The sequence below is a fragment of the Cavia porcellus genome, unplaced genomic scaffold, assembly GCF_034190915.1.
Source record: "Cavia porcellus strain 051 isolate PalLab524CR breed Dunkin Hartley unplaced genomic scaffold, mCavPor4.1 scaffold_11, whole genome shotgun sequence".
NCBI lineage: Eukaryota > Metazoa > Chordata > Mammalia > Rodentia > Caviidae > Cavia > Cavia porcellus.
The window spans coordinates 31238469-31264096 of NW_026947494.1; the positions used below are offsets into that span (position 1 = coordinate 31238469).

Sequence of the window (25628 nt, forward strand, 5' to 3'; positions counted from 1 at the left end):
TTTTCATGTGTTTGCATAATTTCTATGACTTCTTTTGCCATATATTTCTCATTTCATTGAACAATGTCTGATAATATGGGTAGGATAATTTTGATTTGTTTGAATTTACTTAAGCATGTTTTATGGACTAGCATGTAGTCTATTTTAGAGAAAGTCCCATGTGCTGCTGAGAACGTGCATTCTGCTGTTAGGTGAAATACTCTATAGATGTCTATTAGGTCCCTGTGTTCAAAAGTTTAGTTCAATTCTGGTATTTGCTTGTTGATGTTCTTATCTAGTTGATCTGTTTGTGACAGTAAGATATTGAGGTCCCCATTATAATTTTATTGGTGTCTATCTGATCTTTTATGTCCAGTAGTGTTTGTTTATGAAGTTGGGTATGGTGGTGTTTGGTATTTATATGTTTATAATTGTTATCTCTTCCTGTTGAATTGTTCCTTTAGCCATTATGTATTGAACATCTTTGTTTCTTTTGACCAGCTTTGGCTTTAAATCCACTTTTTTCAAATATAGGTTAGCTATTCTGGCTTTTGTCTAGATCCCATTAGTGTGGAATATTGTTTTCCAGGCTTTGATTTTTAACCTGTGAGTTTATTTTTAGATTAAATGTGTTTCTTGTATACAGCTTATTGTTGGCTTTTGTTTCTCGGCTCATTCTGCCAAACTATGTCTTTTGACTGGGGAATTAAAACTGTTTACACTGAAGGTTATTACTGAAAGGTATTGACTTACTCTTGTCATTGCATTATTTTCGTATTACTGCTTCCACCCCCCACCCTTCTGCTTAACAGCTCATCCTGCCTAGTGTTATTATTCTATTAGACTTTGGGCATTTTTGCTACATTATCTCTTTCTAGGATTCTTTAAGAATTTTTTAAAATACTGGTTTGTTGGTTATGATTTTCTTTCTTTTTTTCTTCTTCTCCTCCTCTTTCTCTTTTTCTTCCTCTTCTTCCCCCTTCTCCTCCTCCTTCTTGTTTTTGTCTTTTTGAGACAAGGTTTCACTGTGCAGTTCAGGCTGGCGTTGAACTGCTTTTGTAGCTCAGACTGGCCTTGAACTTGAAGCAATCTTCTTGCCTCAGCCTCCCAAGGGCTGGGATTCCAGGTATGCACCACCATTCTAGGTTTAGTTATGCATTTCTTGAAATGCTCTCTATCATCAGTTTCTCCATCAACTTTTAAAGATAGTTTTATAGCTTATATTAGTCTGGATTGGAAGTCGTTTTCTTTTAGGTCTTGAAATAGGGTACTCTAAACTCTCCTTCCTTTTATATTTTGTGTTGAGAAGTCTGCTGTAATTCCAGTGAGTTTACCTGTATAAGTGATTCATTGATTTTCTCTAACAGCTTTTAAGATTCTGTTCCTGTGTTGTACTTCTGGAATTTTGACTGTGATGTGTTGTGGGGAGATTCTTACCTTAATCATGACAATTTGGAGTTCTGCATGAACTTTACTTAACTGTGTGTTTAATTTTTTTCCCTAAGTTTTCTGCTATTATTTTGGTAAACAGATTCTTTATGCCATTTATACTGTCTTCTGATTTGATACTAATTCCAATTAGTCTTAGCTTAGTCTACCTTGAATCATCTAACAGCTAATTTCTTTCTCAGGGGCTTCATTATTAATGTACAGGAATTCTACTGATTTTTGTATACTGCTACATTGCTGAATTTGGTTCCTAATTCTAAGATTATTTTGTGGGTTTTGTTGCATTTTCCATGTAAATGATCATGTCTTCTGCAAATAATGGCTTTCTTTTTCTATACATAAACCCTTTATTTATTTTTATTGCCAAATTTCTCCTACTAATACTTCAGGTACTGTCTTGATTACTTTTCTCTGATGGCTGAGACAAAATACCTGATGCCCAAAAATAATAAAGGAAAGGTTTATGTAGCTTACAGTGCGTGGAGGATTCCATCCATATTCAGCTGGCTCCAAGGCAGGGTGGTGTGGCAAAGGAGAACAGTTCATGACTGCAGAAGGCAGCCAAAGCAGCAGGAATAAAAAGGAAGAAGCAAGAGAGTAAGCTTCTTTCCCTCCCTTCTATGGTACAGGCTACCCACCCCAGGGCAGGGGTAGCACTCTCACCCATGATCCCAGCATTGCACCATGAATCAATCATAAATTCTAGAAGCCTGCCCCATGACTGTATGAGGCTTTGGGGAGACATCTAGACACAAACCATAACGATTACTGTGTTCAACAGGATGGTGACAGCGAGCAAACATCCTTGTCTTGTTCCTGATTTTAGAGGGCAAGCTCTTTTGTTCTTCTCCATTTAATATGATGTTGGGAAATTAAGGAGAATAAGCAACATCTGTTGGGTTTTATATCCTCATTTGTATAAATGTGTTCATGCCATCTTGGTTTCGTAGCCTCCTTTCTTGCAGTCTCCAAGGAAGAAGTGTTTTTTTCTAGTTCCTCACTAATCCTTCCACCTGTGTGCTTGATCATGCCCTTCCTGCTTCCTTTGAGACCTGTCAGTTACTCCCTATTCTTTATTTTTATCCTTCTTGTCCCTACAGGCTTCTAGAAAATAAGTGGGTGTTTCTGCTTTTTATTTATTTGAGTTAACAAAACCTTTTCTAGTCTGCCTTCTCTCATGAACAGGTTTCTCTCCAGAGTAGACTACTTGCTGTAGCCATCTCACAAATTAACTGCAAGTGCCCATAACAAAATCATTGAGTACAACTAATATGGATTTCATACATACTTGTCCATTAACGAGCCTCAAGCCCTTACCTGGACCGTTTTATAACTCATCTTCTTGCTCTTGATTTTCCTTTTTCCAACTTCCTTTTTTTCTCCCTATTTTTAAAACCGCTGCAGAGTATCTTTTAATTACTGACCTGTCTGCATTGTGCCTTTGTCCTTGAAACCTTTGAGAGGTTCCACGTAGTACACAGATTAAAAATGCCACAGTCTGTTTAGGGTACATAAAGCCACTTATGATTTCACCTCTGTCTTTTTAGCCATATCTCCTGCTGTTCTATTCTAAAGTCCTACTTGTAATTCCCAAAGTAAAGTGCTGTTTCACACTTCTGAGTCTCTCACATTCTGGGTCATCTAGTGGGGCAGTATTTCCTATATCCCTAGTCTTACTTCCTGTATCCTGTATTGTACTTACTGTTTCAAAGACCACAGCCAAGAAACCTCATCAGGCTTTATGTGACTTCTCTTTCCTCTAGTCCCAATCTACTTCCCTCATACTATCATGGTAAAGTTAACCTTTTTATTGGTTTCACTGTATAATTTGTAGATTCTGCCATTGTACAATTTATTGTAAATATTGTGTTTATGTTTACTTTCTTTTGTAAACAGAACTCCTTGCTAGTAAGTAACTTACTGTAAATCTTGACATCTGCCACATCTAGCAGAAGAGACGTGCAGCAATAAATGTTTGTAGAATGAATGAATTTCAGCAAATATTGTTTGATGCTTCTTCTATAGGCTATTACACTTTTCAATTTAGATAAGCTTAAATTTAGATGTATTTGCTGTCACTGAACTGAATACTAGCTCTTCTGTCATAGTTTCAAGTAGATCTAAAGGAAAAAGAAGATGAATTTGTAGTTAGTGATGTAACAAATTAGTGTATCTGAATTTTTAGGTATTTTGTTCATGTTGTATGGTACCATACAGTAGGATATGTATATCCATATATTTATTTTTAATCAAAGTATCCATATATTTATTTTTAATGAAAATATAATGAAACTAGGGAAAATATTTAAATTAACTTTAGGAACCCCACATCCCTCTTTCTTTCGTCTCCAGATAGTTCCAGAGAACTGTAAAATGTAATCGGTTAATTTAATCTTTGGCCCATGACCTTTCAGTTCTTCCTTTTCATTTACCTGTAATCCAGTCACTGTGATATACTCCCACTTTACTGAACTCAAACTCTTGTTCTCAGTTGTACTGTTTCTTCCATCTCCCCCTCCTCCTCTTCTTCTCCACTCCTTCCTTCTTTCCCTCTTCTTCCCCTTCTCCTTCTCGTCCTCCTCTTCTCTTTCTCCTCCTCCTCACTCTCCTTCTGCTTCTCCTCTTCCTTCTGCTTCTCTTCCTTCTCTTGTTTCTCCTTCTCTTCTCTTCTTCCTCCTTCTCTACCACCTCCTCCTGCACATCCTCCTTCTCCTTCTTTTTGATAGACTTTGTTTGAAAGTTCCTTTTTTCTAACTGAACCACTCTTGTATCCCTTTTGTACCTGCAGCTGATAATACTTATTCTTTTTTACTCCAAGCAGGTGTTCAAGAGGCTAAACCAAACAACATCTTGGCAATGCTTTTGTTAGATGAGCCAGTCTTTGTGGAGCATCTGCTACACAGGCCCAGAAACAGGCAAATTGTTTTAGCTACTGGCTGCCAAGGGAACAGAAGGGTTACCACAACAGTTAAGCAACTTCCAAAAGTCTCTAAAAAGGGCTCATGATGTAGCTTAGTGGTAGAGTTCTTGCCTACGGTAAGCAAGGACCTGAGTTTGATCCTTAGCACCTCAAGGTGGAAAAAAAAAAGAGTATGGCAAAAGTCCCTAAGAAGCATCAAGTCATGGTGCTGAAAAAAATCAAAATGAGTAAAAGACTGTGTGTTTTTGATACTTGGGTTTGTTCTCTACGTCTCAGTGTTTAGATTAAACTGTTCTCTGTAGCAGCTGGGCGACCCTTAGAAGAGAATATTTGAGGTTCACTCAGCTTTTGTAGGAAAATACATTTGAAATCTCTTTGGTCGCTGGCAAGTTGCTTTGCAATGTCATTGGATTGTGCTTTCACTGGAAGCTTGGTCTTCTCACTGACTTTCATAAGGTTGACTCCAAGGAAACCCAGCATCCTTTTTTCTCTGGCGCCACTGGACCTGCCACCCCAACCTCCTTCTTCCTCCCCCTCTTCCCACCAACTTGCTAACCCTCACTTGAACTGGCTGCCAGAGTTCACAGACAGCTGGGCAGAGAGTGGCTAAATCGCCCAGCTGCCCGGGAAGCTTGGCGGCCAGGCTGAGGGAAGGAAGCATCGGCTCTCTTTGAAGGTCGGCTGCTAGTGAATCTCAGGCAGCTGGACTTCAAAGGGGGGACCGCTGGGCTTTCCCTCCTGTCTAGGCAGGTCATTCCATGGCGCTGTGCTTCCGGTGTTGGTGTGGTGGTTTTCAAGTTCCTCTTCAATTAAAGAACTGAATTGGAAGCTGCATTTGTGTTCACATTTGTGTTTCTTATGTGATGAAGACAGCCTAAGACCCTACCACCTTGTTGCCCTGAAATAAAAGTTAAAGATAGAGAATAAAAGTTAGCATCTTTTATTAAAGATAGCTAAGGAGACACACAGTCATGAGTGGATTTGGTTTTTTGCCAGTTTGTCACTGTTACTTACCAGGTTTTAAGTTACTTACAGGTTCCTTGGTGTGATCTTCCTGAATAAAGGCTATTAACCTATGATTATGGACTGAATTTAACTATGGGACTGGAGTTAAGTGTAGCCATAGTTTAATCTGCTTATAGAAATAGGTATAGTGCTCATTTACTGTTTCACACTTGACTCTTCCTGTGCTCTTCACCTTTAAATTCCACTTATGGTTGGACAGAAAAGTGGCCTAGAAAGGGAAGAACAAGAGTACTACAGGAATAGAGTCCAGGCCCACTTTATTTGCCAATAGGGATCACGGTAAAAAGAGGCCCAAAGTCAGGAAAGCCGTGAGTGTGTATGGTGGCTAAGTGGTGACTAAAAGGGTGGGCCCTGGGGCCAGCTGGCTTGGTTCAAATTCTAGCTGTGTCACTTACTGGCCACATGATATAAGACAACTTACTATCTTTTCACACTTTGTTCTTTCCTGGGACAGTGAGGATAATGGTAATACTTACTTCACTAGGTTGTTAGTAAGTATCAAAGTATTACTAGATACCAGACCAGGCACTTGAGATGGTAGTATATAACACATCATAGGTGTCCAATAAAATTGTTAGTTATTATTATGATGTAGCAGTTCTCATTGGCTGGGACTTGAGGGAGGTAACAATTATTTGGTTGTGGTTTTTATTGCCTTTTGGGGGGGGCGGGTACTGGGGATTGAACTCACTGCCTTGCGCTTGCCAGGCAGGCACTTACACCGCTGGACTAAATCCCCAGCCCATTTTTATTGCCCTTTTATGGATAAAAGACTGCTAGTTTCTGCTTAGACTATATTGAGAAATCTGTAATACTTTGGGAAAAATGTGTTGTGTAGTTTTAGGGAAAACACATTTATTTCATGCTATTGATCTCTCTTCTTGCACTTAACCTTTCCTGGGAATATAATGAGACTTAATTCATTGACAGCCATTTCTGTAATGCTTTCCCACACACATGCATAGAAAGAATCTTGGCAATTTATTGTAAAGGGGTACTTTGGTGAAGAGCTCCTGGATTTAGAACCAGGATTTGACATTTTGCTCTGAAATTTTTGTCATATCTTTGGGTAAGTTACTTCCATCAGCCTCAGTTTTCTTATTTATAAAACCTGGTAATTATATATAACCCAAGAGGGTTGTCTTAAGTTTGAAATCAGAAAATGTGTTTTACTGCCCCAAGTAACATGTTCAATAATTGTAGCTGCAGCTGTTGTTTCATCATCATCACCGTTGGTATTACAGGTTGAAATTGGTTCCAAAAAAGCCTTGATTAATCTAATGATGATAGAACAAACAGAATCCCTTTTCTAACGTTTTTGTTCTGTCTAGATCAGAGTGAGCTATTTTTACACCAGTGCTAGCCTGCCACTTCTTTTTATAAGTAAAGTTTTATTGGAACACACAGTCGTATCAGTTTGTTTATGTATTGTCTTTGATAATGTTCATGCTGCAACAGTAGAAATAAATAGTTGTGATAGAGTCTATAAGGTCTTCAAAGTGTAAAACATTTACTGTCATGCCCTTTCTAAAAAAATTTGTTAATCCTTGTTCTGAATACATGCTTTCCCAATTAAGGTCCCGAGAATGTTAGTTCAGTTCATGCTGGTAAGTACTATCTGAAAAAATGGTTCCATAGTCAGATAAGTGTTGGAAATGTTAAAGAGTTTGATTTATTCCAGGACTACTACTTAAAAGACTCTAGCTTTTAATATACTGCTGTGTATTGTGAATCTTCAAGACAAGGCCATGGTATGCAAAAAAACTTTAGTTTCCCAGGCTTACTGGACTATACCCCATATGGTGATGTTACACAAAACATTCTCTGGAAACCCTGCTCTTGGGCTTTCTTTCTGGAAAGGCTTTCTTCTTAAATCATTCCTCTTGGTGATTTAGGTGATATCCTCATTAGGAGACCTAGAGACTATCAGATGATAGTCTGTATTATCTAATTTTTTTCCCAACAAAAAAATTGTATTTTGCTTGAATTCATATGCCAGATACTTAAATAGTCTAATCAGATAATAGTTTCATCTTCAAATAATTCTATATGCTATCTCAAGATTCAAATTAGGGTCTTAAAGGCCAAGAAAGACAGGTTGTTTGATTTCATGCCTTCTTAAAAAATTAAAAGCTCAAAAAAAAAAAATTAAAAGCTCGGGTTCTCTGTAGGCCCTTAAAATGTTTTTTTCTCTTGCATCCACATTTCTGAAGCATAAATCTACAGTGCCTAACTGGTATACCAACTGATCTCAGTATTTATAAGAGGAGAGATTAATGTGAAGGTAACCTGTGTGCTAGCCATAAGGGATTTGTTTTATAGACTAAAGTAAACACCTTCAATTTCAAGTTGCAAGCACATAGGGAGCCAGAAGATTCCAGAGCATTGGAGTCATATTCTGCCTGTGATTCACGTATCTCAGTAGCTGAGGTTTCCCCTATAGCTGCGGCTTGCGTTGGTAATCACATACAGTCCTAAGTAGTTGTACACTGCAGTCACCTGGTTTGAGATGACCAAACAGGTATGTAATTGTAGCATAGTACAGTTAATGAATGAAGCCTGGACTGTCTGTTTGTCAAACGCATATAAAAACTAAATGTTACATCCTAGGTGTTTTTTATGCAATTCCAGTGGTTATAGCAGTGAAGTAAGTCCAATTGGAGAAGCCTGCTGAAAAGTACAGCCTTGGGCATAAATGAGCTCACTTTATTTCTCCCTTGCGAGCTTCATCATTGTGGCACAGGCTAATATTTAGTGGCCCACCAAACATGACACAATGCTTTTGTACAATAAATTTTTGTGAAAGAATAGAGGTCATATATATTCTTTCCTTTTCCCAACTTGCAAATCATTTAAAGAAAATCTCATCTGTTACTTTCATTTATGTTTCTCATTCTGTGTAGAATGGGCCCTTAGTAAATGTAGTGGACATTGTAGATTTTCATTATTTCACTTACATTATTGAGGATGTTGAATGAACTTGTTAGCTCTTAATGTGCTATGTCTTTAAATTATTTCTTTAAAAGAAAGGAAAGAGGGGAGTATTAAGAAAGGGAAAAGCATTATGGCCTGGAACCTAAGTATCCTTTTTCTTTTTTTAATGGTACTAAGGATTAAACCCAGGGCCTTCACACTAAGCATTATATAGTCCCCACCTCTGTCGATGTCATACCCCCATTTTTCAAAGTTTTGAGACCAGGTCTTGCTCAGTAAGTTGGCTAGGCTGGGCTAGAACTTGTAATTGTCCTGCCTTAGCAACTCAGAATAGTGTAATTATAGGCATGTGCTACTATGGCTGCTCCAAATCATCTTTCTTTAAAGAAGTTAGAAACATAGAAAAGTATCACCTTACTATGAATTATATTGTTTCCTCGAAACATACTCACAAGTTCAGAATTTCATTTACTATTTGTTAAATACATTCCTCTGGTAAGTACCATGAGATAACACATTATACTATATCAAAGAGTTTCATGGGATTCTTGAAGTTCAGATAATATACTTGAGAAGGAAATAGTCTGAGACTGAGCTACCTGAAAGAGTCAGAAATATCAGGGGAAAGCTTTCATCTGGTACTATAAAGCAAAGCTACTTAATTGTGTCCTTCCCCTTACATGTCCCTCTCTACTGTCAATTTGTATTACCTCCTACAATCACTGATATTTTATGTCAAGCAACATACAGAAGAAATGACTGTAATTCTCTGGAAACATACAGTAGCTTCCAAAAATCAGGATTATCTGAAGCCAACCACTGTAAGAATTAAGAAACTTTGCTAGAGAGATGTCTTACTCTCATGGGTAAATGCAAAGAGGGCAAGAGATGAACATAATAATTATACAGTGTATGAAACGTGGTAAAATGGAATAAATTTAAATCATATAGTCACTGAACTAGTTTATAATATATTATCTGGTAGAATGTTAAGTAGAAAAAAATCAACCTTCTTAAAAAGTCAATAATAGTGCTACCATATAATGCTTACTATATCAGGCACTGTTCATCTTCTTCACGTGCTGTATTAGTTAATTTTTGCAACATGACAAACCACTTTTAGCTAAAAGTGACATATATTTGTTATATCTCATGCTTCGCTATCAATTGATTAATATTGGATATTGCTTCTGGGTCTTGTCTTGACTGATTTCTGCTGAGCTCCGTGTGGTATCTATAGTTAGCAAGTAGTTCATGTGGGACTGGATCATCTTAAGTTGGCCTCATTCATATGTGTGCACCTTGCGTAAATGCCAGCTCATGCTAATGAGATGACTGAACACATACCTCTAATCTGCGAAGCTAGTCCATACTTCTTTACCTGATGGCTGGTTCCAAAAACAGCAAGAGGGCAATCTTTATAGACTTTTCCTTGTGACATATTTATTAATGTCCTGTGTTAGTTAGAGTTCTCTGAGAAACAAATAAGAAACCTGCACTAGATGTGTCAGAAATTTGTTGCTAAAATGCCAGTAAGGGAAAAATGAGCATGGAGCCAGAGGAGGCTGAAGAATATCAGATGGTGATGTAGGTCTGACCCTGAGACCAGAAAGAAGGTAGAGATGGGGAAGGTGGTATGGGCTAGGGAATGGTAGGAATTCTACTACAGTGTGGTTTTAAGAAACCTTTGGCCAGACCAGTGAAAGACTTTGATTCCAAGTTACCCCTGAGCATTTATTAGTATGTTTCAGCCAAAACTGGAACTATCATTTGACTAAACTTATGGTAGTCAACAATTGGTGAACGTACTACAATGTACACTTGCCCCAATGAGTAACAGCGTCCATTTCTGACAGCTTCTGTTATCAGTAGACATTTGATATGAAATTTGGCTCAGGTCTTGATTTTTTGTTGGGGTGACTACCCCTAGCCTTTTGCTTTTTCATTTATCTCTGAATTGTAGATATTGAGCAGATCCTTGTTGGCCCATTATTCTGTTCCCAGGGATGTCATCTTTACCATCTCTGTAGCTCCCTGTGTATTGAACCTGTGGAATGGATGCCTCTCTGATTTTACCAGTCATTACAGTAATTGTAGACTCTTGCTACTAGTAATTAGATACTGGTGTAGCAGTTGGACCAAGACAGTGCTCAGACCTATCTGCACCCAAAATTCTTTAGGATAACTAAAATGTGTCAATATAGATTAGAATTGTTTGCTTATTATTAAGCTTGAAAATAGATTCCCAATGAGAAAGAAATTTTTTACCTATTGAGGGATCTTAGAGATGGATTTGAGGGGCAATTAAACATTAGTATAATCAGTTTGTTAGCCTAATGCTTGCTTTGTCTTGCTCTTAGAGTTTATGTTTTGGGAGCATAGGTGCATTTTATCACCTTTGGAAAGGAGATCCTGTTATGGCTTATCTTTAGATGTTCCCCTAAACCTTATGGGGACACAGGTGGGGTTTTTTGGAGGTGGTTGAATCTAGGGAATATGATGCTTGGATTAAAGATATGATGCTGGGATCAAGGTGCCCCAGCATGAGTGTAGGTGGCAATGTTCGAAGTCAGGTAACCTGGGTAAAATACAAAGGCAGGCATGGTTGCTGAAGCTGCTTCTTTACTGATTTGCTACCTTTTGCCTTCCATGAACTCTTTCTCCTCTTTAGTTCCCCTCTGCCATGCCTACCTGCCTTGGAATCAACTGACTATGGACTGAATCCTCTACAAATTGTGTGAACTGAATAAACCTTTCCTTCTTTAACTTTGAATATTGAGTATTTTGGTTTATCCACAAGAAAAGTAACTAAGACAGATATTCACTATAGCAGCGATGATGAATGTTGTGAGCTTTCAGTGATGCAAACAGCCTGATGTGTGTCATAGGTTCACCATCACTGCATTGTAGACTTAATAAGCTTGTGGTATTGACACAGGCAGGGAGGTAACAGGTTAGGTATAACTGGTCATTTTGTACACTAGGGAAAAGGGCAAGGTTGGGAAGTTGGAAGCCATATTATTTTAAAGACTAATGAGTTTAAAAATAGACTAAGTGGCCTAGACAAGTTTAGATTTAAAGGTAGTTGGCAAAAATTTAGGCCAAGTTGGCCTAAATCCAGTAATTCATTTAAATTATTTGATTTAAAATGTTTCATAGTTGGGTGTGATGGCTCATGCCTATGATTCCAGCACTTGGGAAACTGAAACAAGAGGATTGTCATGAGTTCGAGTCCATCCTTGGCTATATAGTGAGTTCAAAGCCTGCAGCCTAAACTACTTAGCAAGACCTTGTCTCAAAAAGCAAAACAGAAAAAAAAAAAAAATTAAACAACAAAAAAAAACCCCAAAACCAATAAAATATTTTATTTTATGATTTCTATTTATTTAGATCACTTTGAGGGCCTGTGTTGATAGACATACTAGAGCAAGAGACAGGCATTGGAATCTAGGCAGCTGGTGACAGATTAGTCAGTACCAAACATTTTATGGTACAACTATAAAGTGTTTGGATTTTGAAAAGTTCAGAAATCAGTATGTTTAAGACTTTGTGGGAGGCACCATAGTTTTCTTACTAGAAGACTGTGAGAATCTGCTTACCTCTTGTGGTGGTTTGCTGATAATCCTTGGCATCCTTTGGTTTATCAAAGCTTCATCTTGATCTCTGCTTTCTCAGAATATGACCTTATTGGGGAATAGGGGCATTGCAGATGCAATTAGTTAAGATTAGAACTTACTAGATAGGATGGACCCCTAATCTGATATGGATAGTGACCTTATCAAAAAGGGGAAATTTGGAGACTTACAGTGCACAGAGAGAATGCCATGTAAAGATGAAGGCTGCCTTCAAAAGGTAGCAACCCTGCTGACTCTTTGGTCATGAAGTTCTTAGCTGCCAGAACTGTGAGATGTAAGTTTCTGTTCTTTAATTATATGGGCTGTGTTTAATCACAGTTTGTGTGACTAAACAAGTCTAGCAAAATAATCTGCCAACTCTAGAAAATTAACCTGTCAAATCTTAAAAACAATAACAAAAGCTGTACCTGTTAAGTGCTTTAGACAAAGAACATTAGAGTGGTATTTCATGATTTTAAGTAGAAGTAGTTCTAGTGTAACCATTGTGTCCTCATATCTACTCCAACAATATAGTTAAAGACAATGACTGATAGAACCTAAGCCTTTTCAGAAATTTCTTAAATTGCAGTCACATCTCAGTTCATGAATGTTCTGTTTGCAAACAACTCAGTTAGCAACAAGAGTGTTTGGGGGGGACCGAAAAAAGATGGCAGATAGATAACAGCAGCTACAGTGGCTCTCTGAAATAGCCAGCTTACATTCCAGGAATGGTGTGGTGTGGGGAGTCCTAAGCAGAGGGAGATATACCCTGCCGAGCCAGGAACGAACTAAGCTGAGAGAAACCAATTGGAAATGCAATCCTGGTGCTATGATTGGAACACCTAAAAAACTCGCAGCTTGAATACCCTGTGGCTGCCGCACCTGAGTTGGCACAGCTGGGATAGCCTGCTAGTTACAACTCACCAGAGACGCCAACGCTCTGAGAGTGGGAATTAGGGAACTGAATTGGGAGCGGAACTGGCGGGGATCCCTACATCGACTTGCAGTGGGTGAGAGGAACCTACATCGACCTGTAGTGGCTGATCGACCTGCAGTGGGTGAGAGGGACGGGGACCCTCCCATAGTCAAAGAGGCTCCAACAGAGGACATTCTGGGATGGGGCAGACTGGCCGGAACAGAACACTGCAGTGACTTCAGTCACATACTCCCCTCTCAAGTGGGATTGGTGGGGAGCACTTGACCTGGGTGACGCCACGGACTGAGGCCCAATAGGCTAGCCCAAATCAAGTCCCTGTGACTGGCAGTGCATCCTAACGCAGTGAAGTCTTCAATAGGTTAACTTGGAGGGGCAGGCCCAGCATAGGCTGCCCGGGTCTGTACCTCCTAGTACATTGCAGTGGACGGGACCACCTAGTCAGCGTGTTTCAAACAAACTGAAACCGACAAAGAAAGAAACTGGGCCTCCTATATACGCCTGTATGAAAGGAACAAAAAATATGAGAAGAGGAAGCAACAAGAAAGGGTCCACTGATCCAGCAAAGGTAAATGCAAAGGAGAATGAGGACAGAAAACATGCAATATCAGGCATGGCACCAATAGACATAAAACGATATTTTAGGGACCTTATAGATGAGTTCAAAAGTGAAGTATTTAACCAAGTAAAGCAAGATATAAGTAGAATAGTTAAAGAAATGCTAAGCACCTCCCAAGAAAAAACAGATGGTAGAATGGAAGAACAAAAAAAAGGGGGAGAATTGTTTGATGGAGAAAATAGAGAAAACATAGAATACATGAAGCAGGTTCACAGAGATTACTAGGAAATTAAAAACTATTGAAAGCTGGCATAACAGCTTGAAAGAAACTAAGGATAGATTATCTGAACTGGAGGACAGGTTTGCAATGTGGGAGCATGAAAGGAAAAACTTCTTAAAAACAACAAGAAAACAAACAGTAACAATACAAAGACTAGAAGATGATAAGAGGATCTATAACTTAAGAATTAAGAATGTAAAGGAAGAAAAGCAGGGATACAAACAAATGAACTGCAAAGGCTAGTCACAAAAATAAAGAGAACTTCCCAAACATAGGAAAAGGTAAGGCATACAGAACTCCAGCCACCTACAATCCAAACAGAACTACACTCAGGCATATAATAATCAAAATTCCAGAAATCCAATATAAGAACAGAATATTAAAAGCTGTCGGAGACAAGAAACAGATCACTTACAAGGGAACACCCATCAGAATTACAACAGACTTCTTGGCACAAACCATCAAATCACCAAGAGCATGGGGCAAAATAATCCAAGCTTTGAAAGACAATAACCTCCAGCCAAGATTGCTATATCCTGCACAACTGTCCCTAGAAATTAATGGAGAAACAAGGTGCTTCCAGGATTAAGAGGAACCGGGGGATTTGCAACCACCAATTCAACTCTACAGAGAACATTGCAGGACATTTTAAAAGAGAAAACCACCAGGATTCTAGAAACAGTGGCAGAGAGGCCTGAATGAATGGAGCAGAAAGCGAAATGAAGAAGACAAACTGACAACTGATGACAGAAAAAGAGCTCAACAGAAATGAGGCAAAGAAGGTTGGATATAATTTCTAATATAGATGGCCTAGATACACTAACTTAAGGGAAAAAAGAGAGAATTGCAGGCAGAGTGGGTCAAGAGATAGGGTCCACCAAGAGGCTCTTTATAGGAAATATAATTAGCCTGAAGAAGGTTTTATGGACCAAAATCAAACATGAGAAAATGGAACTCGATGTGATAGGGAACCAGAGAGTAATAGGGGTAACTAGACCAGTATTTATGGGTAGGTTGAACAGACCCTTAATAAATGAAGAAATATAACTAGAAATCCAGCCCAGGAGTGAGAAAGCTCAGAAACAGTAAATAGCAGGTTGCCCCCCCCCCCAATACAAAACCGTGAGTGTTGGGGAGACCCAAAAATACACAGTTCATTCTGGGAGAGTAAAGGGGAGGAATAGTCTTCAAAAACAAACAAACAAACAAACAAAAAACAGCAGAAGATATAGGTAAAAGTATATAGGAATTAAAACCCCTATTACTTTTTCTGCTTGGTTGGAACTTGTTCCATCCTAGTTTGTATACAAGCACTGGATCTGAGGGGCACAGACAGCTGTCCCAAAGATATCAGGACATAGGACAGTGGTCATCGTTAATTTCCTATTAACTCAATCAGGATCTGTGTATGACTTATACTGTTGTATCATGACTGATCTTAGTTAAATGCGACTTGTTTGATTGCTGCTTATTATTGACAGATTTTATTCAAAACTGAAGGGTTGATGGTATCAAGTTGAGTGTAGACAACTATATTGAAAATGACAATGATTCACTACGATATCCATTCTGATTTGATTACTACCTGTTTTTGTAGCTCTACACTATCTACAAAGTTGTATTTCTGTTAATCCTATCATGTACTGATATGTTCAGTTATACTTTATCTGATGATATAGCCAATTCTGTTGATGATAACAAGAAACAGCACAGTGACCATGGTAGAACTCCTTATACAGCAGATTTATATGTCTTTTTTAGTTTTATATGTCTATAGGAAAAAGTTCAGTTCTGTCCTGCTTTGTTCTGTTTCTCCCTCTAATATAGAAAGGATAGAATACATGTTAAGACTCATGCTTACGTAAAACCTATAGACAGTTTATGAGAACTGATCTGATGACACATGATGAAATGAACAAAAACTTTGAAAGAAAGAAAATGGCACTGCAGTACCCAATCCCGATTCCAGAGTGTTATGATGTGAAATCCAACAATATTATTTATCTTTGTTCAGAAGGATTTTAATCTAATAAGTTTTGTCAGGTCTCAACATAAATGAAGATATGGATAAATGTGTACATGTCTAAGTGTAAAGGATTGATAGCCATATTACTTAGTTTTTGTTGGATAGTTGAACAGAACTGTTTGCAGTCTCCTTGGTTGAATTCCCATTTATATGTTCTACTTTTGTATCTTGAACAACTATTTGTGGGTGGATAATATGTATACATCAACTAGTGATTTATTATTGTTTATTTCTTTTCTTTGAAAGTATGTACCATTTCTGCCCGTTTTCTATTTTGTTTTGTCTTTCTTTAAATAAAAAAAATTATTAAAAGAGTGTTTGGCAAGATTTTGCTTCTGTTTGCAAACTCCACATCAAGTGACAAACATGACTACTTGATGCCATCTTCCCCAAAATCTTAACACAGATTAAGTTTGTAAATCAGGTACCACTATATGAGAAGGTAATGTGCTGAATGTTTGAGCAGAAATAATTGCTGACAATTATAGACCCATACAGTAAGCTTTTAATCAAGTAGGATTAACAAATAAATAATAATGTTAGCTCTAGAAAATTTAGCTTTTTTCAAACTCTGTTATAACCCCTGAAAGGAAGACCTGTGCCCCTGAATCCTAAGTTGCAGGATTAGTGGAGTACTCTCAACTGCCGAAGTCACATTAGAAGGTATAAATAAATAAATAAATAAATAAATAAATAAATAGTTTACAGTGTTAAAGAGTAGGCTTTTTGGGTTCAGACTCCCAGCTCTGCCACGTACAAACTGTGACCTTGTTGCTTGTACTTAAATCTTTGTATTTTGTATCCTGAGCTATACAGTGGGGAAGATAATGCTAGAACCTAATCCAGGAAAAAAATTATAATCAGGTTAAATAAGTACTTTGCATATAGTTTTATATAATTTTCTGCATGACAAAATGAAAATGTTTTTGCCACAGAAATGTTCCCATCTGAATATAGATGATGCATTAATACTTTGTTTTTGTTTCCAAACAGGTTCATCCTAAATTCCACTATAAACAGGCTCATGACCCAGGCACAGACACTTCTTGTGTGGCTTTTTCTTACGATGGTAATGTCCTTGCCTCTCGTGGAGGTAGGTTAAAAACTTTCTTTTTGATGCGTTTCTATGTATAAATTGATCATATTTAACACTAATAAATGTCACATTAGTAGCCTATCATGTACTGAAACTAGATGCATTTTTGTTAATGTGCCTGTGTCAGTCTGATTTTTCCACTGAAATGCATTTCCAATTTGTCAATACTATTAGTATTAAAAGTTATCAATGAGTTGGGTGTGGTGGTATATGCCTATTATCCCTTGGGAAACTGAGGCTGGAGGATTGCTCTGAGTTTGATGTCAGATTGGGCTACGTAGTGAGTTCAGGGTTACCCTAAATAATACAGTGAGACCCTATGTCTTAAAAAAACCAAAACACCAAAAAACAACAAAAAAAACCTATCAAGTTAATTTAGAAAATATATATTCTTTTTCTTGTTTTTATTATAGCTTCAGATTTCATAAGAATTTGAAGCCTTTATAAATGACCTTTGCCTCTTTCTTTAGAATTTTGTACATAATCATCTACATTCTTTTATCCTTTCTGTACCATTTTGTAATTCTGTGTCTGGTCTTTCAAAAGGCTCTTTTGACCATTGACTCCCCCCCCTCTTCAAACATTAACTCAGTTCAGTTTTGAAATAAAGTTATACATCTTATTTTAAGAATAATTGTATGTGGTTGTGTTGAAAAATGTATTGATCTTTCCTCATGGTTGGATATAGATTGTTTCTGATTTTTTACTACAGCTTTCTCACATGGATAAGGCTGTGTGTTCATAGGAAGAGGTAGATATTCGGGCAGTTTGTGGGCTCTGCATTATGGGAAAGAATGGGATATGGCTGAGGATCCTCCTACAGAGCCTCTTGTGGGAACAGAAAAGACAGTGCAGAATAGGTAGATTGGAGCCATATTACACAGGGCCTTAAATATCATTTAAATTCTTTTCTGTAGGCCAAAGAAAAGCTATTAGTCAGATGAAGTTAGCAATGCTACATTTAGTTATTCATTTATTCACTTAACAACTAACTATACATTGAGCATTTACTATAAGCTAGCGTTAAGCTAGGTAATGGTCATAACCTATGAACATCATAGATGGCTTTCTTTCTGAAAGGATTTATGCCCCTGTGGATAGGGCAGTAGAAAGAGACAGTGCAGCTTTTCCTCACTTTAAAAACTCCATGACCTTTTTACTCCTGGGGACTCTATTCAGATTTTATTTCCTCTAAGGAAGCTTTATCTATTGTGTGAAAACTACCATGAATTGCATTCTTTAAAAAAAATCAAAGTACATGTACACACCATTTTCTTTCTGCAATACAAATAGCAAATATGAATTTGTATAAAATGTGTATTTTGTTTATGAATTCTAACCTGCTAGTTGAGTTCTGAGATGACTTCTAATTAAAACTATGTAAATTCTTTACTTACACTACAGTGGTTTTTATCTGGACAGTATATCTGAATCTCCAGGGAAGGTTTTTCAAATGTTAAATTTTCATTTTGAAATTGTCACAATCACTCTTATATCTTCAGGGTGGTATACCCAAATCTCTTAGATGGAATTGGAAGGGAGGGGGGTGTGCCTTGGAAATTCTCCCTAAAGGGTTTTTAAATAGGTGAGCCTTTACTCTGTTAATAATTACTGTCTTAAAGTATAGGACTAATTCTATTTCAGTCAAAACCAATTTGGTGATAATTCTTGACTTCCTCTGCTATCCTGTACTAGCTATTGGATAACTTAATTGGCCAACACGAAATGTATAGTCTGTTCCATCCTTTTCCTTCCTGGATGTACAGAAGGTAGCAGATGGAAGTCTATTTAACAGAGTGTTGCAACGATGTTACAGGTGTCCTGACTACCTGTACAACATACTGGGTTAGCGGAAATTAATGTAGATTAATGTTTCTTACTGTTTGAGTATTAGGAGAATATGTACCTTTTTAGATAAAAAGCAATAGAGTAACATGCCTATGGAGAGTTATACAAAGTTCTTATGATACAGTCAGGTCCTGAGTCTAACTAGTTGTAGATTAGTGCACTTGACAAATGTTGGGTTTCAGAGGCAGAGTTTTCAATTAAAAACGAAAACACTCCACTCATCTCATTTGCAACTGATTGTGAGTCCTTATTGAGCTCAAGAGGTTGAGGCAGGTCTCAGCTGTGGGCCCTGGGAAGCAAGAACAGCAAAAACTTATGAGTTTGGCTTTTGTTCTGCTCAGGAATCTGATCTTAAAAGAAGTCATCACTCTTTAAATGGCTTGGAAAAGCCATACTCTTTAGCAAAGTGAAGAAGGATAGACAGAGGTAGAATTGCACTGAAGGGCAGGTCACTCATTAATGTTAATGGGTAGCTTTGCTCACGTAGCAGTGGAAACAAATCTGTTGTGGATTGAACTATTTTCAATCCTGATGGTTCTTAAATCAAGATCTTCCCAAGAAGTCAGATTCTAATAAAACGTGCCACAGGGAAACTACCATCTGCTCTAAAATCACACATTAGGGTAGATTCTTCAGTATTCTTTCTAACCTACAGATGCTAGCTACATCAATATGCAGAGTAATTTCTAGAAGATGGATTTATTATCATGTTGTTTTCTATATTCTTGTAACTTTTTTCTGCTATCAAGCTCCCTGAACAATTAAAAAGTAAAATATGCTTATGTGCATCTGGGTTCTTTCCCTCCCATCCTTGCTTCTGTTCTTCCCAGCCTCCCTGTCTCCCTACTTTATAGTTATACACTAAATTTAGCAAAGCCTACACTGAGGATGCAATATGTTTTGCAAAATTCACTTTTTTTCTCTTATTCCTCTATCAGGTGATGACACATTAAAATTATGGGACATCCGACAATTTAATAAGCCACTTTTTTCAGCGTCAGGTCTTCCCACCATGTTCCCAATGTAAGTAGCATATTTTTAATATTTGATTGGCATAAGGTAATTGAAGAGAAATTTCTTCACTTTAATGGTGAAAAAATTTCTTCACGTCCAATTTATATCACGTCTTTTAGGTTATCTAGAAAAAAGACTTAGAATGCTTGAAATACAATTTTTGAAAAGTGATTTTACTTTTTATTTTATGTATTCTTTCAGACTATAAAATTTCTTTTGAAGTTAAGTGATATATATGTATGTATTCATGTGTTTGCATTATGTGAAAACACAAGTCCTTCCGTTACTCAAACTGTCTTACTCTCAGTGTCTGAACACTGTCATTTCCATTCTATTAAGTCAGCAACTAAAGCTTTTAAAGAATTTTCAGGGGCAGCTGAGGTGAGATTTAATCTCTAAATCTTATAAATGGTGCCTAGGAAAGTGTTTCTATTTTTGTAGAAGCAAAATTTCTCTTCTGTGTTAAATAATGATGAACATGGGAAGTGTGAAGGTAATGGAAGCAACATATACAGGAGATGTAGAACAACTGAGTTCTAACTGTAACACAATCCACTGCCCACCACAGTATTTGTTAAAACAAACCTACAAATCCAGATTTATGGTGGATGAGATTTTAGGGGCTATTATGTCTGCTACAAGTAATTTGAATTACATAGTTTCTTTAGATTATGTCTTAGATTTATCATAATCGAATGGCCAGGCCTGTTGGAAGAAAAGCTATATAATTAGGGCCATCAAGCTGTACTGATGCAACATATTCCTGGCTTCAAGGTGTTTAACTTGATGTAGCTGAAATTATTTAGAGGCGGTAATAATAAGAATAGTTTTTAAGAATGGCCAAAATAGTCACTACTTAGATTAGTAATATATGTCTATTTGTAGACATTTTCAGTGTCTTAGATAGATGGAGTTTTGTCTACATTTTATATTAAATACATGTATGTTTAGAAATGTTTTAAATATATATGTTTAAAAATATATGTTTTAAATAGTGTGTGTATGTCTATATGTATGTTAAAAAGTTACTCTGTGGTTATTCTACAGTTATTCTAAAAAGTTATTCTACAGTTAGTTACTCCATGTGTGAGTCTCAGTGATATCACTTCCTTGTGTGATTGTAGACAAAGTGTTTTTAACATCTCTGTCTCTGTTTCCTTTATTAGTACAGGGAGGATAATACCTACTTAATAGGTAATTGTAAAGATTAAACAAATTACTAAAAGTACCTGATTTATAAACTCTGTATAGGAATTTGCTCTTTTTGCAGTGACATTTTTATTTTATTTAATTCACTAATTATTGTTGCACTGTTATGGGGTCATAAACTTCTATTTATCAATTCTTTTTCTGTAGGACTGACTGCTGTTTCAGTCCAGATGATAAACTCATAGTCACTGGCACCTCGGTTCAAAGAGGATGTGGTAGTGGCAAACTTGTTTTCTTTGAACGTAGGACTTTCCAAAGGATGTATGAAATAGACATCACAGATGCGGTATGTATCTTCTTCTTCCTCTCAGCTTTGAGGAAGAAGTGAAATTTGGGTCTTAGCCGTCTTTTATTTTAGTTTTTTTAATGGCACATAAACTCTGGCCCTTACAGTGCAGTGATGGCTGCTTTTTTCTTCAACACAGGTATTAGTAGTGTACACTGTACACTGACTGTTGCTTCTCATCCCCGTCCCAGCCCAGTGTTTCCTAGACGTTAGTCAGAATTTCAACTGGCCCTAGGTTGTTTGCTCTTCTCTGCCAACCGGCTTGAAGAAGAAGCCGATGTCATGTAGGATACAGAAGGGAACATCCTGTAGTGTGCATGTTTGGAAGAATGCAGGGACAGTTGACAAATGCGAAAGGGTATATCCTTAGAGAGTGATGAACACTGATTCCTAAACCCTAGAAACTTTTCTACAGAATTTGGCTTTTCAGCATTGCAGTCATTTAAATAAGGTTCACCCTCCACTGAACTTTATTATTATTTATGTGTAAGTTTAAAACATTTCAAATTATCTTCTACATTTTAAAAATAATCCAGAATCTTTTATTTTCTTTACATGTTTACGTGAACACTGAAACACCAGTGTTCGTTTGTTCATTCATTCATTGATGTCCTGAGATGGAATCATATGTACATAAATAATTGCAGAGATTTCCAGAGGAAAGTTTGAATTCTTTTAAAGTACATGTTATTAGTTCGATAGTAAGGCAAATCATTGTAATTTTCCTAGGATGAAATGGACCAATTAATGTCTGTGCAAATTTTCTTTGGCTCATTGTCAAATCCTTTAGTAATATCCAATATCTTAAACAGTGCTCTTATGTAGGTTTCTCCAGTTGTTTCAGCTCTTTGTAAACAGTTGAGACATATTATGCACTTAAGTGAGTCAGACAGTTGAACAACTGTTTTTAAATCACCAGTAAAAAATGCTCTTGTCTCTAATGTTCTACTATTACAATGGAGTCTTACTTTGTAGGCCCATATTTAAAACCATGATATAGTTTGAGTATTATAAGAAAAGTGTAATAACCATGAAAATTCTAGATGAGTACTCGTTTTATAGATTTTTAATCTCATGACATAATTTGAAATGTGCCAGTACTTGTAATTTTTTTTTTTTTAAATGGAGGATGGGGGTAGAGGTTATAACTCGGAACCAACTAAAATACTAGAAAGAAATAAAAACAATTGACCTTACTAACCTTTAATCTCAAAAAGTAAAATTATTATAATTGGTTGTTCCAGAAATAAGTTGTTTTGCTATGCTTCTCAACAACTGTACATTTCAGTATTATTTTTGTTGTTGTGTTTTAAAATTATAGTTTAAAATAAAATGTAATTAAGGATTGCAGCAGAATGATTAGACTGTTTTATACTTTTTCTTTTTTTTGGTTCTAAGAAATAAACTTAGAACCTTCATACTGAGCTATGTCCCCACCCTTTAAAAAAACTGTTTATGTTGACTCTGGGTCTCCATAATTTACTAAGTGGCTCAGCCTGGAGATTAATTTGCAGTGCTCCCTCCTCAGCCTCTCACAGTGCAAGGATTATAGACATCTGTCAGCATGCCAGGCTGTGATTGCAGTTTTAAAGATATGTTGGACTTTGTAGATTATAGGAATAGCATACTGTTTTCTGGAAAAATCAGTATCTCATTATGTGATAAATTTGTGTTCTCTAAGTTGCTTTTCTAGCTAGATCTGTTCCTTCATAGCACTTAGCACCACCTCATGTTGTAGTACATATTTGTCTGCTTGTATCTTGTCTTCTATCTGGATGTAAGTCACACAAGTCTTTTATTGTAATTTTAATTTGAACATTCATGTTATTTGAACACACCTCATATATTCAGTATTTGATCTCCTAGAACTTTATCAGTTATTTTTATCAAGTTGAGGGAAGTGACATTTAAAAAAGGAGTTTTATTTTTGTTATTGACTCTGGAAAAGTTTTAAAGATCCATTGATCTGAGTGTAAAGATAGTCTACTACATCTGCTGAGGTAGAAGTACAAGCCATGTTATTTTTTTAAAAAAATGTTTCCCATGAGAATAGTCTTTCTTTATTTAAATATAGAAAATTCTAATGAGAACTTGAGTTCATGTTATTTTCCTTACCTTTAAGATCTGGGGCTTAATATATGCATATCAGGTGAATTTTTCTTATTAAGAAAGTAAATACTAAATCTAAAAAGTTGATACAGGCAGAAAAGGTCATGAAGTAAATGTCATAGCTAATCTTACTATCATAGATCATTCCAAATATGGCATTTAAGATAATTTTGATGTTCAAGAAAAAATATTCAATGTGTTAATATATAAAAACATAACAAAATGGAAAGTATTACACATAAATCTATTTAATATATAATTACATATTGTTACCACTTTCTTTTCACATAATAAATACTGTGTTCTTATTAGGAAAGTATACAGATATTTTAAATCCAAAGAAATGAATGTGGAAGAATAAGTAAATTTAAAAGTTTTGAAACAATAGATCCTTTATGAAACTAGCTGTCTTAATTTATAAGATACATACTGGCAATTCAGGCTATAGTCAACCTTTATTGCTTTTACATATGGAGGAAACCAAAAAGGTAATTCAAATTAATGTATATTCCAGAAATCCTCAGAATTGACTTTGGAATCTAGTTTTTGTTCTTATCTTTGAATACAGATATATTTGGTCTGAGAATTCACTTCACACAAGTTCCCAAAGTTACACTTGACTCTGAAGGAATTGCGGGGATGGGGGTGCTCCTTCACCCTGGGGGTAGGCTAATCATCTGTCTTCCTGACAGAAAGTCCCAGCTCAAGCAGAATTGCACCTGCTTACAAGTTTTCTAGAAATACAGGAGTGAGGTGATATCTTTTGCCTCAAAATCATACAAGAAGCAGTGCGTATTAAGAGCTTGAGCTATCAGTGGTGCAAATGCCAACTGAAAATAAATTTGAAAGACTGTATTTGGCATTTATCTGCCTTGTAAAATATAATGAAACCTTCTTAATGTGAAACACAAGGAGATGGAAAATGGGGTTTGAATTAACTAGATTTTGAATATCTGATTTTTATTATAAAGCAATCAGGCAGCTGGTGAGCTAGGGAATAACAGTTGCTTTGAATTATGTATTATTTTGAATAAAATGCTATCAGTTTAATGAACCTTTACTGTAACCCACTTTTTCTGGTATTAAATCATGCAGATCTCAGAGGGATCCTGGCTATATTTGTGTTTAATAAAATGCTGTATTTTCCACAACCAGGTGGTAGAACAGTCTGCTCCCCATAGGTGTTTGGGGAACTCATTGAGTACAGAAAGGTAAGGTATGAGAGAACTGGTTGTTCAGGTCTTTCAAGATGTGTGAATATTTGCTAGAGAACTTAAAAATAAGTGGATGGTGAAATTTTATTGTAAATCTGCCTTTACAGTACCACATGTTTCTTCCTCTAGCATTGATTTTTCATTTCAAGAGCTATGTTATAGCATGGGTTAGGACAGTAGTCATTGTCAAGGCACAGCACTCGGTCAGTACTAGTTTTTCCACAGTTTTTTTTTAATCACTAAGGAAAAAGAGATGCCAGTAAAATAGAGTGAGAAACAACTTCGCATTTATTGCTGTCTGCATAATTTAGAGTATGAGGTCTCTGTGAAGACATTCAACTCTTTCTCAGGATTTCCTGGAAAAAAAAATAGCATACACACATAATGTAAATATAACTGGAACTCATCTTCTGTCACCTAAATTAGCCTCTTAAGTGTCATGGAGGGTCTGATAAGACTTGATGATATTACCTTGGTTCTCTCCACATGTGTAAGTATCGTGTTATTATGGAAGCTCCAGAATAGTAGTACTTTTATGTGAAGAATACAGTGGTACGGTCATTTGTAGGTACATGAGGGTAGAGAGAAAAGCAACTGTTGGATTCTTCGGGCAATCACAATTATGTTGTCACAGTATAATCTGTCACAATTATGTTGTCTTTGCAAGAACATCATAAATGGACTTATATATACAATGTGTAACCTTTTGAGATTGGCTTTTATCACCAGAATGCTTTTGAGATTAATGTTTCATGTTGAATTACTCATTAAGGAATATTTTGTTGTTTCCAGTTTGGGGGAATTATGAATTAAATTTCTACATATAAGCTTTTATAGGTTTTTGTGTGTATATAAGTTTTAATTTTTTCCTAGTTATTTTCAGTTTTTATTAATACATGGTTGCATTACATAATGATTGCATTCCTTATGGGAAATAGTTACATGCAGATAACATGTCTTAATTCTTTTTTATCCCCTTTCTTCTACTTTTTTCCTTTTCACTCCATCTTGATTCCCTTCCAATTTTAGCAAAATCTATCTCCCTACACTTCCCATTATCTTTTATTTTGTTATCTATTTGTATTTTGGGTTTCTCATATAAGAGAAACCATGCAGTATTTACATAGTGTG

At 36.5% G+C, this 25628-nt stretch overlaps 1 protein-coding gene across 4 annotated transcripts in view; it reads left to right on the forward strand.

Moving 5' to 3' along the window:
• Wdr70 (WD repeat domain 70) overlaps positions 1-25628 on the forward strand; it is a 305121-nt gene that overhangs the window by 246831 nt on the left and 32662 nt on the right. For all 4 annotated transcript variants that reach the window (XM_013152887.3, XM_063258091.1, XM_063258094.1 and 1 more), the window contains 3 exons: positions 16715-16814; positions 19604-19688; positions 21036-21174. In XM_013152887.3, coding sequence (XP_013008341.1) covers positions 16715-16814; positions 19604-19688; positions 21036-21174 — 324 coding nt within the window. The remainder of the gene's footprint in view (positions 1-16714; positions 16815-19603; positions 19689-21035; positions 21175-25628) is intronic.